The sequence below is a fragment of the Trichechus manatus genome, unplaced genomic scaffold (genome assembly GCF_000243295.1).
Source record: "Trichechus manatus latirostris isolate Lorelei unplaced genomic scaffold, TriManLat1.0 scaffold00029, whole genome shotgun sequence".
NCBI classification, from domain to species: domain Eukaryota; kingdom Metazoa; phylum Chordata; class Mammalia; order Sirenia; family Trichechidae; genus Trichechus; species Trichechus manatus.
In genome coordinates, this window is record NW_004443965.1 from 7,727,035 (window position 1) to 7,746,422 (window position 19,388).

General features: G+C 41.0%; 1 protein-coding gene across 1 annotated transcript in view; it reads right to left on the bottom strand.

Annotated features, from left to right (window-relative positions):
* The window catches only part of ANKDD1B (ankyrin repeat and death domain containing 1B), a 95,207-nt gene that overhangs the window by 25,158 nt on the left and 50,661 nt on the right, over positions 1-19,388 (bottom strand). Inside the window, exons 8-11 of the mRNA XM_004374487.2 lie at positions 15,707-15,805; positions 12,630-12,728; positions 9,150-9,248; positions 5,942-6,037 (exon numbers count right to left, since the gene is read on the bottom strand). Of these exons, the coding sequence (XP_004374544.1) occupies positions 5,942-6,037; positions 9,150-9,248; positions 12,630-12,728; positions 15,707-15,805 (393 nt within the window). The remainder of the gene's footprint in view (positions 1-5,941; positions 6,038-9,149; positions 9,249-12,629; positions 12,729-15,706; positions 15,806-19,388) is intronic.

A 19,388-nucleotide genomic window follows, 5' to 3' on the forward strand; every position in this document is an offset into this window, starting at 1 on the left:
AAGCTTATTAAGAAAATGTTCTGCATCCTACTTTGGTGAGTGGCGTCTAGGGTCTTAAAAGCTTGCAAGCGGCCATCTAAGATGCATCAGTTGGTCCCAACCCACCTGGAGTAAAGGAGAATGAAGAACACCAAAGCCACAAGGAAAGTATTAGCCCAAGAGACAGAATGGGCCGCATAAACCAGAGACTTCATCAGCCGGAGACCAGAAGAACCAGATGGTGCCTGGCTACCACCAATGAACATCCTGACAGGGAACACAACAGAGAGTCCCTGATGGAGCAGCAGAAGGATGGGTTGCAGAACTCAAATTCTGGTAAGTAGACCAGATTTAATGGTCTGACTGAGACTGGAGGTACCCCGGAAAGCATGGCCCCTGGACTCTCTATCAGCCCAGAACTGAAACAATTTCCGAGGCCAACTCTTCAGACAGGGATTGGACTGGACTGTGGGACATAAAGTGATACTCGTGAAGAGTGTGCCTCTTAGTCAAGTAGATACAAGAGACCAAAGCAGCAGCTTCTGTCCAGAGGTGAGAGGGGAAGGCAGAGAGGGTTAGGAGCTGGTTGAATGGACATGGGGAATCAGGGGGCAGAAAGGAGGAGTGTGCTGTCACAGAATGGGGTGAGCAATTAGGGTCACATAATAATGTATGTATAAAATTTTGTATGGGAGACTAACTTGAAATGTAAACTTCATTTAACTACAACAATAAAAAAATAAAATAAATTAAACCACTTGCAAAAAAAATAAAACAAAAAAGAAATCAAAATGACTTTCTATTGCATTGGGCAAATCTGCTGCAATAGACCTCTTTAAAGAGTTAAAAAGCAAAGATGTCACTTTGACAACTAAGGTGTGCCTGACCCAAACCATGGTATTTTCAATTGCCTCATATGAATGTGAAAGCTGGACAATGAATAAGGAAGACCAAAGAAGAATTGATGCATTTGAATTTTGGTGTTGGCAAAGAATATTGAACGTATCATGGACTACCAGAAGAACAAACAAATCTGCCTTGGAAGAAGTACAGCAAGAATGCTCCTTAGAAGTGATGATAGTGAGACTTCGTCTCATGTACTTTGGACACATTATCAGAAGGGACCAGTCCCTGGAGGGCATCATGCTTGGTAAAGCAGAGGGTCAGTGAAAAAGGGGGAAGACACTCAATGAGATGGATTGACACCATGGCTACAACAATGAGCTCAAATATAGCAACAATTGTGAGGATGGCACAGGACTGGGCAGCATTTTGTTCTGTTGTACATAGGGTCACTATGAGTTGGAACCAATTGGACAGCACCTAACAATAACAGAGACAATTCCAAAATTAACTTCCTTTCTAAAAAGTGCATCAGAAGAGACTTCTTATTTTGAACGCTCAAGTGTAATGGGTGCAAATCATTGTACTAATACCACTAGTGCTGAAATTACTAATAGCAATACAAATATAACAGGATTTGTTTCAAATTCTGCGTCCATTCCTTGCTGAAGTAAAAAAAAATTAATAATGGTGTAGAAAGTGAAACTATTGTAAAATGTGAAACTGTTGCATCTGCAGACCCCATAAATAATAGAACTACAGATCCTGCTTTGTGGAATAATTTTTCTTCTTATGATATAAATTATTGGATCAAAAGAGGGCCAAGTGATTGTCAACATCACAGTGGACAATTGTCGAAAATTTGTCGAAAATTTCCGGATAGTAAGCAAACAAGGTTCTGTGGCCAGAATATATTTCTAGGGTGCAAAGCTAATGGTGAAAATTATAAGAGGGAGTGGCTACTGTACTCTATATCAGTTGGCTCTGTATATTGTTTTGTTTGCAAACTGTTCAGTCCTAAATCATTTAATTCTTGATTTGCTACAGATGGATTTAGTGATCGGTGCAACTCGAATGTGGCTGATGAACATGAAAAAACAGTTCAATTCACAGAGATTGTATGTTGTCATATTTAAATCAAAGGCATGGTTTTGGCTTAGCTCATGAACTGGTAACTCAAATTAATGAAGAACATCAGAATTGGAAAGTCATTTTACAATGTATTGTTGCTGTCATTATAACAATCGCTGAACGTGTACTATCTTTTTGAGGAAAAAATGTTTATGTCACCACAAAATGGAAATTTTGGAGGTTTACTTGAACTTTTTGCTCAGTTTGATCCAATTTTAGTACGTCACATCTCAAAATATGATAACATAGGAAAGGGCAACCCATCATATATGTCTAAAACAATGCATGAAAAATTAATAAACTTAATAACTGATAAAGTTTGATCAACTACTTTCAGTGAAATAAGTATAGCTTGATATTTCAGTTTGTTGGTATATTCCACTCCTGATGTTTCTCATACACATCAGCTAAGTATTGTTTTAAGATATATACCTCCAACAGATGGAAAACTTGTCAAGTGATTTATCACATTTACTAGGTTAAAAATTCATAACAGTGAAGAAATTGCAAATCAAGTACTTCACTATTTATGTGAAGTTTGAAAAATTGGTTTTTCTAAGTGCAGAGGCCAGTCCTATGTCAATATGTCAGGGCATTATAAAGGCATGCAACAGAAAATTTTAGAATGTAATGAATATGCCATTTTCATACCATGTGCTGTGCATTCACTTAATCTTGTAGGATGTAGCACAGTAGATTGTCGTCTGGCAGCAGTTGATTTTTTTTCTACTCTTTAGTTACTCTACACATTTTTTTCCATCTCTTCTCACTGATGGGTAGTTCTTAAAACAGATTTAGGCAATGATCGAGTATTAAAATGTCTTTCTAATACATGTTGCGAAGCGCATTCTATAGCAACAAGTGCAGTCCTGGAATTGTACACTCAGATTCTAGATGCCTTAGAAAATATTGCTGAAGACCAGACACAAAAAGGAAATACCAGAAGAGAAGCTGAAAACATCGCCAACAAAACACAAATGCTAGAATATATATTTATGTTGATTATGTGAAATAATATACTGCAGCATTTTCATCAGACAAGTCAAGCTCTCCAAGATTCAGAAGTAAATTTGAAGACATGCACAGATCTCTACCAGTCATTAACAGAGTATTTACATAATTTAAGAGAAGATTTTGAAATTACTGAAAACTCAGCAAAACAAATACTGATTATCAAGCAGTTCACTGTCAAAGAAACATTAGACAGAAACAAGAAAATGACGGAAGTGATCCAGAAGTTTAATTGAGTGCCAGAGATCAATTTTGCATAACCACATATTACACCATCATTGACACACTCAAATCTTGCATGAAAAGAAGGGTGAAAGTGTATGAAGTTCTTTCAGATAGATTTTCCTTTTGAACAATGTGGATATACCTGATGAAGAATACATGAAGGCATCCAAGAAATTAGTGCAGGCTTATCCTGATGACTTAAATACAAACCTTTATGGAGAAGTGCGACAATTTCATTCTTATATAAGAACTAAGTTTACAGATTCAGGAAAGACAAATTTTAGTCATGTAGGCATGTATGATTCCATAACAGAAGATAAAATATAACATGTATTTCCCAATGTTAAAATTGCTTTACACATATTCCTAACTTTAATGATCAAAAACTGCACAACAGAAAGCTCATTTTTGTCCCTAAAGAGACTCAAAAACCCTCAGCATACAATAATGATTCACGAAAGACTTGATTCATTATCCTTATTATGTATGGAAGTAGATATTGTTTGGCAGCTTAACTGTGATAAAATCATTGAAGAATTTGTAAGTGCAAAGAATAGAAAGTTTTTTAATTATAACATGTTAGAGATGAAAGATTTATCTAAAAATAAAATATAGTAATTTGTTATAATATTTGTTTTTTAATCATTAAATTTTTTTATGACATCTTTTCATTTGTTCATTTATAATTACAGAATTATTACAAATCAAGCATCAAAATTGAAGTATGAGCTGTTTAAAGCAAAATTGGTAGAAGTCAATTTTTCATTGTGAATTTTACAATATTGTTGAAACAACTAAATTTACTGATTCATTTTCTTGTTGTAGAATATATGGAATACTCTTTTTGTATAAATGCAGTACATAGTAAAAATCTTAGTACCCTGCATCCAATAAAAATTTTATAATCCCTGTAAGCAAGGGAGAATGAAGAAAACAAGATACAAGGAAAAGATTAGTCCAAAGGACTAATGGACCACAACTACCACAGCCTCCACCAGACTGAGTCCAGTACAACTAGATGGTACCCGGCTACCACCACTGACTGCTCTGACAGGGATCACAACAGAGGGTCCCAGACAGAGCTAGAGAAAAACGTAGAACAAAATTCTAACTCACAAAAAAAGACCAGATTTACTGGCCTGACAGAGACTGGAGAAACCCCGAGAGTATGTACCCCGGACACCCTTTTAGCTCAGTAATGAAGTCATTCCCGAGGGTCACCCTTCAGCCACAGATTAGACAGCGCCATAAAACAAAACGTGATTAAAAGGGCACAACAGTCCAGGGACAAGGATTAGAAGGCAGGAGGGGACGGCAAAGCTGGTAATAGGGAACCCAGATTTGAGAAGGGATAGTGTTGACATATTGTGGGGTTGTTAATCATTGTCAAAAAACAATATGTGTACTGTTTAATGAGAAACTATTTGTTCTGTAAATCTTCAGCTAAAGTACAATAAAAAAAGAAAAAGAAAAAAAATCTATAATCCAGTTCATCTCATTCTGCTAGAATGGCATACACCACTTTTCATTCAATCTCTAATATCATAGTCACATTTAGAAAGAAGTTACATCATGGATAGCTACGACACACACACACACACACACATATATATATATCACATATTCCATTGGAATGTGTGAGTATGCAGAGGAGGGGGCACCACAAGTTATCAGTGTTTAGGGCCCTCACATGCCTTAATTGAGCCCTGCACTTAGCCACTGCACCAGCAGGGCTCCCACGATGGAATCAGGGGTGGCCATTCAGCCCAGGGTGGAAACAACACATTCCTAGAAATTGAAGGCTGTGTCTGGTAATGAAATTCCTGCCTGAGGACAGAGACTTGAATCTTAGGGAAGAGGTCACTCTTTTGAGCTGCTGCATGAGTGTCAGATATCAAAGGAAGTAAAAAAAAAATAAAAAAGGTAAAAAGAATGACTCAGAGACAAGTTTTTTTTTTGTGTTCTCTAGATTAATAAGGTTTTCTTGACTATTACAGAATACTTGAGTGCTAGAGAGCCAGCAAATAGGTGTGTTGAAAACTGCAGAGTCATAAATATGAGCTTTGTTACCACTTTAGAGTTCTGGTCTAGAAGCTCCCAGAATGGACCACGGCCAGAGACTCCAGGACAGAGGGCACAGCCAGTGAGTCAACTACCGATGGCATGCGCACTAGGCCCACTAGAGCTACCATTGACAGGGCTGCTTGGCTCAACGGAACTCTACCACCCTCTCATTTCTGATTAACTACTGATGCTGGTAGGGGGCAGTGTTGGTTCAGTGGTGGAATTCTCATCTTTCTATGAGGGAGGCCCAGGTTCAATTCTCAGCCAATGCAGCCACCACCCGACTGTCAGTAGAGGCTTGTGTGTTGGTATGATACTGAACAGATTTCAGCAGAGCTTCCAGACTAAGATGGACTAGGAAGAAAAGCCTGGAGATCTACTTCCAAAAAACCCAATGGATCACAATGGCGTGATCCCATTGTGCATGGGTTGCCATGAGTCAGGGGCGGACTCAAGGGCAGGTAACAACAAAGGAAGAGGAAGCAAAGGAAGAGGAAGGAGAGGCAGTTGTTCATTTCATGAATGAGGGCAGCACAGAAGAGACAGTTATAATTGTACTGAACAGGACTCTGCCAATTACAGCAAAAAAAAAAAAAAAAAAAAAAATCACGTAGACCCCACACTGCCCCGTAAGAAGACTGGGGTTGTCAGAAGAGCCCCTTGCTGTGCTGGGATCATCCTTCCTTACCTCCCTCCAGGCATAGTATCTCTCTGCTTTGATAATCATGTCCACAACTAGGCTGTGGTTGCTCCTGGAGGCCACTGCCAGGGCTGTCTTTCCTTGCTGAAATTAAAAAAGAAAGAATCAGGCAGTATTATCTAGTAGTTAGCTTGCTTTGGAACATGTTCTAACTTTCGAACAAGAAAGCATGGGTTCAAATCCTGATTCTGCTACTTCCTTGCTGGGTGAACTTGGGCCAGTTCTGAGCTTCTCTGGGTCTGGTAAATGTGATAATGTGACTAAGCTCCTCAGGAGAGTACCTGGCACGTGGCAATTGTCCAAGAGATGTTAGCTATCAATAGCCTTAGGTGCTATGTTAACTGGGAAAGGGAAAAAGTGAGTAAGAGAAACAAAGAGGTGGGAAGAGCTTGGTTGGATAGCCTTCTAAAGACTATAACTACTTAGCAAATGTTCCCAGGCTCAGATTACATCTCCATCAATTCCCCTAAGACTTAGACAACAAAAGTTCATTGGTTGGGTGGGGATCTACCATCAACAGATGATGTTTTACACATGCTCTATCAATGAGAACCCGAATATTTCTACAAGACTCCCTGGTGTCTTCCTGGCCCGCTGCACACGGAAGTTCTCAGCAAGTAAATAACATCATCATACGTTTTCTCCTCTGAGGGATGATACCATCTGTGGCAGAGGCTATGAATGCCCCGCAGTAGCCTTTTCTCCCTTTCTTCTATAGGAAGAGACCCCCCGACTTTTTGCTGGGTACTTGGCCACCCCAAATATTGACTATATTTCCCAGCCTTCCTTGCAGTTAGGAATGCGACTTAAGTTCTACCCAATGGTATGTAAATGGAAGTGGTGCATGCAAATTCTGGGAACTATCTTTAAAGAGAGGAAGGATGTTATTCTCCTTCCTCTCCTCCTTCCTCCTGAGTGGAATGCTGGCATGAAGGCTGAAGCTTGAAAAACCCAGCCACCTTAGACCATGAGGTAGAAGCCATGTGTTGAGGAAGGTGGAATAATATGACAGAAAAGGCTTGGATCTTATTAACAGTACTATTAATAATGATGACGCTACTAATTCATAGTATAGAATTCTGTTCACTGGACTCCTTTCCAGAATTTTTTTCTACTATACTGGTAACCAGAGGGAAAAGGGTTAGAGTCTTAACCAAACGGAATGAGTAGCAAAGATTGTTCTGGACATTATTTGAGGCATGAGCTGCCTGGAGCCCATATGGTACCTTATACAAATTACAAAAAGGTGCACTTTCCTCACGATAGATATAGCTCAAAGTCCGGGCATACCGCTCAGCAAGCAGGGTACCCAGATTTTATGTAGTGGATGACCTGTACATCTGTACTTTTTTCCCTAAGCAAAGGCTAATTGGTTCTTGTTTGCTATTCAAATGATCCACAAAGAATTTGTTCAGGGACCCTAAAGATAATAATAATAGTCATAAATAACCCCAGAAGAAGTGCCAGTCTTAGGAATCCTGTGTTTCTATCCTTAGGAATCCAGAAATTTATCCCAATAATTTTCTTACATGTTCTGGATATTTGCAACAAGTTCAATTTCCACCAACACAAATTATTTGGCTGTTATTCCAGGCGCTAAGACCCAGGTGAGCCTGAAAATCAGAGCTGAAAGTAATCAACCCCTAATCAAAAGAGACAGTAATGAAATTAGGAAGAACTGCATTTTTCAGGCATTTAGCAAGCCTGTAATTATATACCGTCTAAATTCTGGCTTGTACAGCCATAATTAGCCTATTTTGGGAAGGCAACACTCTGAGAGCCAGGGTTTTCAGGTTCATAAGAAAATCTTCCTAGGGAGTGTATGCCAGAATGGAAGTCCAAATATTTCTGCCTCTGGTGGGACAGGGGAGGAGGCGAACTGGACAGAGACCTCTAGGAGCTTTGTGATGCCTCTAGTTGAGAAGACGGGCTTCCAGAAGGTTAAATTTACAACAAACCTTGCCTCCGTTTTTTTCCCCATTTGACCTTAATGTGATCTTGGAAACAGTCACTTATCTTTGGTAAAAACTGTGGTGCAGTGTCATGGATTGAATTGTGTCCCCCAAAAATATGCATATCAACTTGGCTAGGCCATGATTCCCAGTATTGTGTGACTATCTACCATTTTGTCATCTGATGTGATTTTCCTGCGTGTTGTAAATCCTATCTCTATGATGTCGATGAGATGGAATTAGGGGCAGTTATGTTAACGAGGCAGGATTTAATCTACACGATTGGATTGTGTCTTGAGCCAATCTCTTTTGAGATATAAAAGAGAGAAGCAAGCAGAGAGACAGGGGGACCTCATACCACAAAAAATAAGAACCAGGAGAATAGCACATCCTTTGGACCTGGGGTTCCTGCGCTGAGAAACTCCTTGACCAAGGAAGATTGATGACAAGGACCTTCCCAGAGCCAACAGAGAGAGAAAGCCTTCCCCTGGCGCTGGCACCCTGAATTCGGACTTCCAGCCTCCTAGACTGTGACAGAATAAATTTTTCTTTGTTAAAGCCATCCACTTGTGGTATTTCTATTTGCTTGTATATATGCACAAAGGAACTCTAACAGGACATTGTAATAATGGATACCTATGGAAAGGTCTACCACTGTCTGTCAGTTTGTCATACTGTGGTGGCTTGCATGTTACTATGATGCTGGAAGCTAATGCCACTGGTATTTCAAATACCAGCAGAGGCACCCATGGTGGACAGGTTTCAGCAGAGCTTTCAGACTAAGACAGACTAGGAAGAAAACCCTAGAGATCTACTTCTAAAAAAAAGCCAATGAAAATCCTATGTATCACAACAGAAGATTGTTCAGTGTAGTGCTGGAAGATGAGTCCCTTAGGTTGGAAGGCATTTAAACCTACCAACAATCATGAGGATGGTGCAGGACTAGGCAACATTTCATTCTATTGTACATAGGGTCATCATGAGTCAAAGCCTACCCCACAGCAACTAACAACAACAACAACATGGCAAAGGTAGTGTGAGAACAGGACAAACGACAAATGGGGTAAGAGGTTTGTAGGAAAATTTTACTCTTTACTATTCACATTTTTGTATTTTTGGACCACATGATTCCATAACTTATTTACATTTCACAAAGGATATGTTACTGCTTCTCCCTAAGGTTTATAGCCAACAGGGAAGCTTAGCAACCTCTCAACTGAACAGAGTGGAGTCAATAGAATCACCTTATCAACGATCTTCAGGTTACAGCCTGCCTTCAGGAGAGTCTCCACCATTTCCACATTTCCAATTTCAGCAGCTACATGCAAAGGGGTTTGCTGCCTCTGCCATCAGAAATTGTAAAAATGTAATTCAAGCACATTGAGGAGGAAAAAAAACTTGCATAGTGAAAAGAAAAAGGGAAAGTAGACATAAGGAAAATGGAAAAGATCATATATTTTTAAATGGGTACAGGGAACATTCATTACAGTATTATGTCTAATAGTGAAAACTTGAAAGAAAGTTGCATATTTAACAAGGAAACTCATTAGATAAATCAAGGTACATCCATAGACTGGAATATTAGGCAACCATTAAAAATGATCTTTAGAAAATTATTTCAAAGAGTATTTAATAAAATGAGAAATGCTTATCATATAACATTAAGACCTTAGGAAACAGCACTGAGCTGAGCTCAGTTTAACTAAAAAGTACATATAGAAAGAGAAAGAAACACCAAAAATATTAACAGTGGTAATGTCTAGATGAAGGAATTAGAGATTATTTTATTGTGTTAATGATGTTTTTCTTTATTTTTAAATTTTCTACATTATAATGTTTAAAGCAGTGTGTACAAAACTTGTAATTTCTTTCTGGGCTAATCACTTTCCTATCAAGAGAATGACAGTCTTTCAACAGAAACATGAAAATACAAGAAAATCACCCATGTTAATCTTCCACTGAAAGGAATGCTGATATCAAAATATTTCTAAAATATTAGGGAAGAACCTTGGATATTATCTAGTCTACATTCTTTAGAGGGGTGAAGCAACTTTCCCAGGGTCACATAGCTGGGCAACGGCCAGCAGACTCTGGGTCTTTCCCATCTAGCCCAGTATTCTTCCCACCAGAGCATAGGGCCAATCTGCTTGGGGTGTCGGCATCATTATTATCAAAAAGCATTTATTGAAGACCCACTTTTGGGTGGCAGTGTGTCCCTCTGGGGGTTTATCATCCAAGAGAGACCACTCTTACACTGACAAACCTACCAAATATCTATACCAACATGAAGCAGAGACACCAATGTAGTACATTAAATACCAATAAAACCCCATTTTGACAATACTGCTATACCTCTAGAAGGCAGGGAAGTTAACAAGAGTTATTTTTCTTGGGGGCAGGGGGATTACAAACAGATCTTAAGCTTTTTAGCTTTTATATCTTATTTTTACGTATTAGATGTGTATTTCTGGTCTAACAAAAAAAAAACAAATGATAAATTCTAGTTCTATAACTGGACAAGCCTAAGAAACACTGTTTTATAGGATTTCAACAGAAACAAAATTACACATGAACATAAAGCTCTGTATATTTAGCAAAGATTCTGCCCATTAGGAAAGATTTTGTACATTAATGTAGTTCAACACATAAGTATATTTAACAACAAGAAGTTTTTCCCTTAAAACTTTTGGGTTAGTAAAAGATGGAGAGAGGGCTCCTGGAAGTGGGTGTGGGTAGACAGAAGTGGGATTAAGTCTCCATTCAACTCAGTGTAAAAATTAACTCACTGCAAGTAGCATCTGGTGTCTTAAAAGCCTGTGAGTGGCCATCTAAGATAATCCACTGGTCTCACCCCTCCAGGAGCAAGGGAGAATGAAGAAAACAAGATACAAGGGAAAGATTAGTCCAAAGAACTAATGGACCACAGCTACCAAGGCCTCCACCAGACTGAGTCCAGTACATCTAGATGATGCCTGGCCACCACCACTGACTGCTCTGACAGGGATCACAACAGAGGGTCCTGGACAGAGCTGGAGAAAAATATAGAACAAAATTCTAACTCACAAAAAAAGACCAGACTTACTGGCCTGACAGAGACTGGAGAAACCCCAAGAATATGGCCCCCGGACACCCTTTTAGTCCAGTAATGAAGTCACTCCTGAGGTTCACCCTTCAGCCAAAGATTAGACAGTCCCATAAAACAAAATGAGACTAATGGGACACAACCCTCCAGGGACAAGGACTAGAAGGCAGGAGGGGACAGGAAAACTGGTAATAGGGAGCCAAAGGTCGAGAAGGGGGAGTGTTGACATGTCGTGGCGTTGTTAACCAATGTCATAAAACAGTGTGTGTGCTACTGTTTAATGAAAAACTATTTGTTCTGTAAACCTTCATCTAAAGTACAATTTAAAAAAAGAACCATAAAAAAAAAGACCAGACTTACTGGCCTGACGGAGACTAGAGAAACCCTGAGAGTAAGGCCCCCGGAAACCCTTTTGGCTCAGTGATGAAGTCACTCCCAAGGTTCACCCTTTAGCCAAGGATTAGACAGGACAATAAAACAAAATGAGACTAGCGGGGCACAACAGCCCAGGGACAAGGACTGGAAGGCAGGAGGGGACAGGAAATGTGGTAATAGGGAGCCCAAGGTCAAGAAGGGGGAGTGTTGACATGTCGTGGGGTTGTTAACCATTGTCATAAAACAATATGTATACTATTTGATGAGAAACTAGTTTGTTCTATAAACCTTCATCTAAAGTACAATAAAAAAAAATTTTTTTTTCTAAAATTAAAAAAAAACTCACTGCAGAGATCCGATTCAATGCTCTGTTATAGATGGGGAAACTGAGGGCCACACAGTTTAGGGTTAACAAAGTTAGGACTGGCAGGCCCACCTTACCATGCCTTCTCTCTAGCCTGGAGGGGGCACAGCTGAGGCTTCTCTGGGGAGAAGCAGCCAGAAGGTAGGGAAGGGGTGCAGAGGTTTCTTCTCTCCTCAGAATCCCAGGAACCCTCTCCCCACCTTTTACTTCCTCTTCCCACATCCAGGTACCTCTTTGGGTAAGGGCCTGAGCCAAACAAAAGGGCCTCTGGGAGCATGGAGGCTTAGCCTGAAGCCCCAGAGAGCAGGCCTTTAGTTCAGACACCACCACCCCTTCCCTCACCCCTTCCTCTTTATTATTGCATCTCGGCATTTCCAATTCCAGCCGGTGATAAATTCCTTTTATGTGGCATTTGATTCTGCTTCAGCTGACTGAATTCATGGTGATTTTTTATATCGGGTGTTTTTTGCCTTCAGGCAAAAGCAAGACACATTTTACTGTCTCTAATATAGAAACAAAGCTTCCTTCTTGTGGCAAAGGGCTCCCTGCCAATTACAGCATATCACACTTGGGGAGTGACTTTTGATTTAAAGAGCCCCTGGCAATTTACCTTTGAGCCACTGTTTATCTATGAAAAGTGCTGGGTCTGTTGAATGTGAACAATTTAATAATGCACTAGGCTGAACCCCAGCTGTGCATTTCAGAAAGACAAAGTATGTGAAAGACAAAGTATGTGTGGGGGTGGGGGTGGGGGTTGGGGGAGGGTTACAGGAGAAAAATAATGCACTTATTCCTCCCAGGAATTTTTAGGGCACCTTGAACTTGATTAAAACAACCACTAAACAGACACTGCATTGAAACATGAGAAAGTAGATCATCTGGGTTCTGATTTGCCTGACTTACCTGATTTAAGATGTCAGTGTCATGTTGGGCACTTAATAGGCTGTGTACAACTGTGATGTGGTTGTTGATAACAGCTAAATGAAGAGGGGACTCCTTAGGCTGCAGAAGAAAATAAAAATTTTAAGTCAGAGGGATGCTGGCTTAGTCACCAAATCAAAAAGCAACTCATTTCAGCAGACACCTCCTGATTATCCACCCCCGCCCCCCTTCTGACATCACCCAGCACAGTGGCAGGGCCTCAGTAAGTGCTCAGTGATCACTTTCATCCCAAGACTGCTGGCAAACCTTCTCACCAGCACTCAGCTCTGTCCCTTCATTTCTTCTGGAGCAATCTACTGAGTACCTAGTATGGGACGAGGCATGCTAGGGATTAGTGTTGAACAAAACATAGGTGGCCCATTCTCAGGGACCTTCCAATTCTAGTGGGGTAGATAAATATTTGTGTTTAAAAACACACAAATAAACATACAACTGCAAATTGTGGTAAGTGCTTTGGAGGAGAAGTAGAGAGTGTTAATAAGGGCATATACGGATGTGGGTGGGGTGGCCTCCCTGGAAGTCTGAAAAGGCTTTCTCAAATACAAAGCCTAAGAAAGTATTATATAGGGCTTACTTTCAGGACTTCTCAGAGCATTCAAAGAGCTAAAGTGCAGTGGGAATAGCCACAAGGGGGAAATAGCATGCACATTCAGCATTTCCTGAATGTATTTGACTTAGAGTTCTTTCTTCTTCAAGCACCTTATGGTACTAATTCTCCACTCACTTCAGGACCCCTGTTCTTCTGTTCAGCCCTCCCACTGCATTAGAGTCCAGCCACAAGGTATCCACCAAGCCCTTTGCAGCCTGCTCCCCTTTCCTCCTCATTTGTGGGCCAAAACACCTTTCTTCCAGGCCACACCTCATCTGGAGCCTCTTGGCCCCTTCTGCCATCCCAAGAGGCTTCATACCCAGCCCAGCCACGCTGCAGTGCCCACTTCACACCTAGCCTCCAGGCTCCCCCGCTGACTCTCTCCTACCTAGCTGCCTGTCCATGGAGTCACAAGAGAAAACATGTCTACAGGAGTAGGCAAGGTGACTGAGAGGGAAAAAAGGAGAAAGCAGGGAAGGGAAGAGGGGCAAACGTGGTTAAGGTATGAGAGAGTCGGGTGTGAGGGGTACCCAGTGTGGGTAGATGAGAGAGGGAGGGAAGTGGAAAAGAGAGGGGGAGGTGTACAGGTGTGGCAGAGCAAGGGCAGAAGGTCCAGTGAGACTGTGAGGAGCAAAGTAGTCAGCTGAAAGCAAAGTGAATGGAGAGAGGAAACACAGATGTGTGTGAGGGTGGGTGATGAGGATAGTGTGTTATGGATTGAAATAGTGACCCTCCCCCACCCCCCACCCCCCCAAAAAAAACAAGAAGTTGAAGTCCTAAGCCCTGGTACCTGTGAACATGACCTTGTTTGAGATAGGGTCTTTGATGATGTTACCAGTTGAGTTAACATGAAGTCATACCTGAGTAGCATGAGTCCTAATCCCATCTAAGTGTTGTTCTTATAAAAGAGGAGAAGAGACACAGAGAGACACAGAGGGAGGACACCATGGGATGCTGCAGCTGAAAGCCAAGGAATTCCTGGAGCTACCTACCAGAAGCTGGGAGAGAGGCAGGAATAGATGTTCCCTCAATGCGTCAGAAGAAATCAACACGGCTGACACCCTGATCTCAGACTACCTGCCTCCAGAACTGTGAGAAAATAAATTTCCGTTGTTTAAAGCCACCCACTTTGTGGTACTTTGTTATGGCAGCCTTAAGAAAACTAACACGGAGTATAAAGTGTTTTGAAATGTAACAGATGATATTAATAATAAGCTTATAATGTTACATACTACACACTCACTGGCCCAACACTTGATGCTCTTTTTTAAATATTGGGCTAACAGCTTTTTAGGAATCATCTCATTCACAATAACCCTCTGAGTTAGATCTTATATTTGCCACTTTATAGGAGGCACAGAGGTTAAGCAACTTCCACAAGGCTACAGAGCTAGGAAGTGGCAGAGGCAGGATTTGAACCCAGATCTTCCAACTCCACCCTCTGCACAAGGCTCCTTCTCAGGAGACAGCGGTAGATTGATAGAAGAGAGAAGTAGTGAGTTGGCAAGAAGTCACGGCATACAAAGGGAGAGTAGATGAGAGGGTAAGACACCATGGCTGAGCAAGTCAAAGAGTGTCCGTGGTGAGCAAGGGAAAAGGGAGACAGAGACGGGGCTGAGGGAGGCCGGTGCAGGTCTCTTCTGCTCAGGAATAACCTTCTCCCTTGCAGCACTAAACATAAAAAAGAAAACATCCCTCATCCCAGAGAAGTGGGCAGTGTCCTTCCTGCCTGGGCCTGCTGTCCTGCGGGGGCCCAGCCCCTCCTAAGAAGCAGGAAGTGCCCTTGGCCTGGATCAGGCAAGTTGAGAGCCATTTCCCCTGAACACCACTCTCCAAAAACAACCAGACGTGGTTCAAATCACATCCCTTCTCTCAAGTTAATACAGTAAATAGTAATGGATAAGCAAGATTAGAGAAAATAATATTCTCACCGGGGAAGTGAAAAATGGAGGAATGTTTTCCATCTAATTCCAGCACAGAGGGCCTTTATTAATTTTACCAAAGGCAATTCAAATGTTAGAAAACCTAAATCAGTACAAAGGTTTGACTTTCAAAAGAAAAACAATATCACTTCAGTGAAAGAAGAGAATTATTATCATTCTTTTTCATATTTACAGCAGCTTCATCATTTTCCCAGACAGATAAATTTAATACAAGAATAATGGGCATCTCTACACACATGAGAAAGCTTTATTGCATTAAATAATAAATATTTAAAACACAAAGATTTTCTTTGTTCTGGAACTTCAATGACTTTCTAAAATTCATCCTCCAGATTTTATTTCTCAAGATTAAGATAGAGTGTCCAAAAGAAGTCAGTCCACCTTCCCAGAAAGAATTCCTCCCTTGTGAGGCATCTCTTTCCCCAGGCATATCTACAAGAGCATCTCCCTGCACAGCCTGCCTCCCAGCTCTGGGTTCAAAGCCCGTGTTATTGTAATAGACTCACTTCCACTTTTTGGTGCAAATGAACGTTCTCCCCGAGAAGAAAATTGACAAGGGATCCGTGGCCATTCCGGGTTGCTATCTGCAAAGCATTGACATTGAGCTGCAAGAGACAGACAGAAGGGGTAGGGAGAGATTCCCATTAGAATCCAACATGCTTTCTGGTGTTTACCACATGATAATGATAAAAAATTAATACAATTATGACAAATAGAAAATCCAACATATTTCCAATTATTTTGGAGGGCTGTTATTTCTAGGTGTCCCCCATAAAAAGAGCCAGAGTCCCCCCCAATAAATAGAAAATGTTTGCCTTGAATATGGCACTCTTATGGAGAACTATCTATATGAGCATAATCTCACAATAGTTAATCTAAAGCATAGAAATTTAAGGAGCAGAGAGCCTAAATTAATAGTGATTCAACAATATGGGTAGAGATAGTGAGAATAGTAACACAATGTGAAGTATGTGACCAATGTTATTGAACTGTTCATGTAGAAATTGTGAATGGATGTTTGGTTGTGATTATTGCCACTGAAAATAAATAAAATATTTAAAATAAAAAAGTCAGAGTCCTAGGTATCACATGCCTCAGGCAAATCTGAGCTAAATCTCTCTTTCCTTTCTCCTGGAAGGAGCCCTCGTGGCACAGTGGTTAAGTGCTCAGCTGCTAACCAAGGGTTGGAAGTTCAAATCCACCATCCACTCAGTGGAAAAAAGATGTGGCATTCTGCTTCCGTAAAGATTACAGCCTTGGAAACCCTGTGGGGCAGTTCTACTCTGTCCCATAGGGTTGCCATGAGTCGGACTCAACAGCAACAGGTTGTTGTTTTTTTCCCCCTTCTCCTGGAAATATGACATGGACTAGAAACAAGTCCTCTCTATAAACCCCATGGACCCCCTTCCTGAGTACAAATAGCTGATCTGGTGTTGGCCCAAAGAAGTACCTCAATATTTGCCTGCTTCCTTGTCTGTGGTTACTATCAGCCCTCCCTTTTCCAGATACGGTTTCAAAGCTTGGCGTGATTTCTACCCATGTTCAGTGTTCCCTCATTGCCCTTTTGCTCAACTCCTTTAGCACCTCTTGTTCACTCTGCTACTGGCTGCCTCTTCGTGTTCCCTGTGCTCATACTGGAGTAGGGTGGCTCCTAATCCTCTATGACAAGTGTCCTTATAAAAGAGGGGAAGAGACACAGAGACAGGGAGACAGAGGAATGACACCATGTGGCAGTGCAGCTGCAAGCTGAGGAACACCTGGAGCTACCAGAAGAGACACGGAACACATTCTCCCTCAAAGCCTCATAAGGAACCAATATGGCCAACAGTCTGATCTTGGACTCCCAAACTCTAGAACTGTGGGACAATAAGTTTCTGTTCTTATAAGTGATCTAGGAAATAATACTGGAATCATTATTCCCTGTCCTTGAGCATAGAGAATGTGACCCAGCTGGAGCTGGGCTCACAAGGACTCACAAGGACTCATAAGGACACATCAACTGGGCCCTGAGGTATAAAGACAATAGCTAGGATAATCTTGGAAAATATCTTTTAGGGAACCTTCCACATAAGCCAATCAAGCAGAACACAAAAGACTTCCCACTCTTATATTTTTCTATTAGCATTTAGTGAATAGAAAATTTGTTGGACCAATGACGACCCTCCCGACTGTCATTACTGAAACCTGTACCAATATTGTTAAGAAAGACAATTCAAAATATAGGATCACAGTTTCTAGCTAATATGTGAAAAGGTGAAGCTTTCAATGGTTTTGCCCATTTTGTAATGTTAATATATACTGATGACTCTGTAATGTTCCTTGGACTTGGGTAGACATGGCTGTGGCAGTATGCTTGTCCATTTTCCCATTTTTGCTTATTCTGTAATATTCCTTGGACTCTGGCAGACATGGCTGTGGCAGCATGCTTGTCCATTTTCCCACTTCTGCCTATTCTCGTAATTTCCTGAGCTCAGGCAGACATGGCTCTAGAAGCATGCTTGTCTGCTTTCCCATTCTTGCCTATTCTGCAATATTTCCTTGGACTCAGGCAGACATGGCTCTAGCAGCATGCTTGTCCATTTTCCCACTTTCGCCTTTTTGAATACATGCCAAATAAAAACTTTCTATTTGTTTTACTAAACTTTGTGATGTTTTTTCCCTACAACATAAACCACCCACTTTGTTGCATTTTGTTACAGCAGCCCTAGAACACTAACACAGTGTACATCTTAGGTATCTAGTGCTGCTATAACACAAATACCACAAGTGGGTGGCTTTAAAAAACAGAAATTTATTTTCTCTCAGTTTAGGAGGCTAACTGTGAGAATTCACGGTGCCGGCTCTAAGGGAAGGTATTCTGGAGGCTGCGGAGGAAGGTCCTTGTCTCTTCTGAGCTTCTGCTCCTGTTGTTGTGTTGTTAGGTGCCGGCCAGTCAGTTCTGACTCATAGTGACACTATGCACAACAGAACGAAACACTGCCCAGTCTTGAGCCATCCTCACAATCGTTGTTATGCTTGAGCCCATTGTTGCAGCCACTGTGTCAATCCATCTCGTTGAGGGTCTTCCTCTTTTTTGCTGACCCTTTACTTTACCAAACATGATGTCCTTCTACAGGGACTGATCCCTCCTAATAACAAGTCCAAAGTACGTGAGACATCATCTTGCCATCCTTGCCTCTAAGGAGCATTCTTGTTGTACATCTTCCAACACAGATTTGTTCGTACTTTCTGGTATCCTCTGCTTTCAGCCAAGATCCATCTGACATCAGCAATGATATCCCTTGTTCCACATCCTCTTCTGAATCCAGCTTGAATTTCTGGCAGTTCCCTGTTGATGTACTGCTGCAATTATTTTTTAATTTTCTTCAGCATAATCTTACTGGCACATGATATTAAAGATATTGTTCAATAATTTCTGCATTCTCTTGGCTCACCTTTCTTTCAAACGGGCACAAATATGGATCTCTTCTAGTCAGTTGGCCAGGTAGCTGTCTTCCAAATTTCTTGGCATAGATGAGTGAGCCCTTCCAGTGTTGCATCTGTTTGTTGAAACATCTCAGTTGGTATTCCATCAGTTCCTGGAGCCTTGTTTTTTGCCAGTGCCTTCAGTGCAGCTTGGACTTCTTCCTTCAGTACTATCAGTTCTTGATCATATGCTGTCTCTTAAAATGGTTGAATGTCGGCCAATTCTTTTTCGTACAGTGACTGTGTGTGTTCCTTCCACCTTCTTTTGATGCTTCCTGCGTCATTCAATATTTTGCCCATAGAATCCTTCAGTTTTGCAACCTGAGGCTTGAATTTTTCTTCAATTCTTTCAGCTTGAGAAATGCCAAGCATGTTCTTCCCTTTTGGTTTTCTAATTCCAGGTCTTTGCACGTTTCATTATAACACTTTACTTTGTCTTCTAGAAGTGCCCTTTGAAATCTTCTGTTCACTTCTTTTATGGAATCATTTCTTCCTTTCACTTTAGCTACTCGACATTCAAGTGCAAGTTTCAGAGTCTCTTCTAACATCTATTTGGTCTTTCTTGTCTTTTTAATGACCTTTTGCTTTCTTCGTGTATGATGTTCTTGATGTCATCCCACAACTCATCTGGTCTTTGATCATTAGTGTTCAATGCATCAAATCTATTCCTGAGAAAGTCTCTAAATTCAGGTGGGATATACCCATGGCTCTAATGGGCTTATT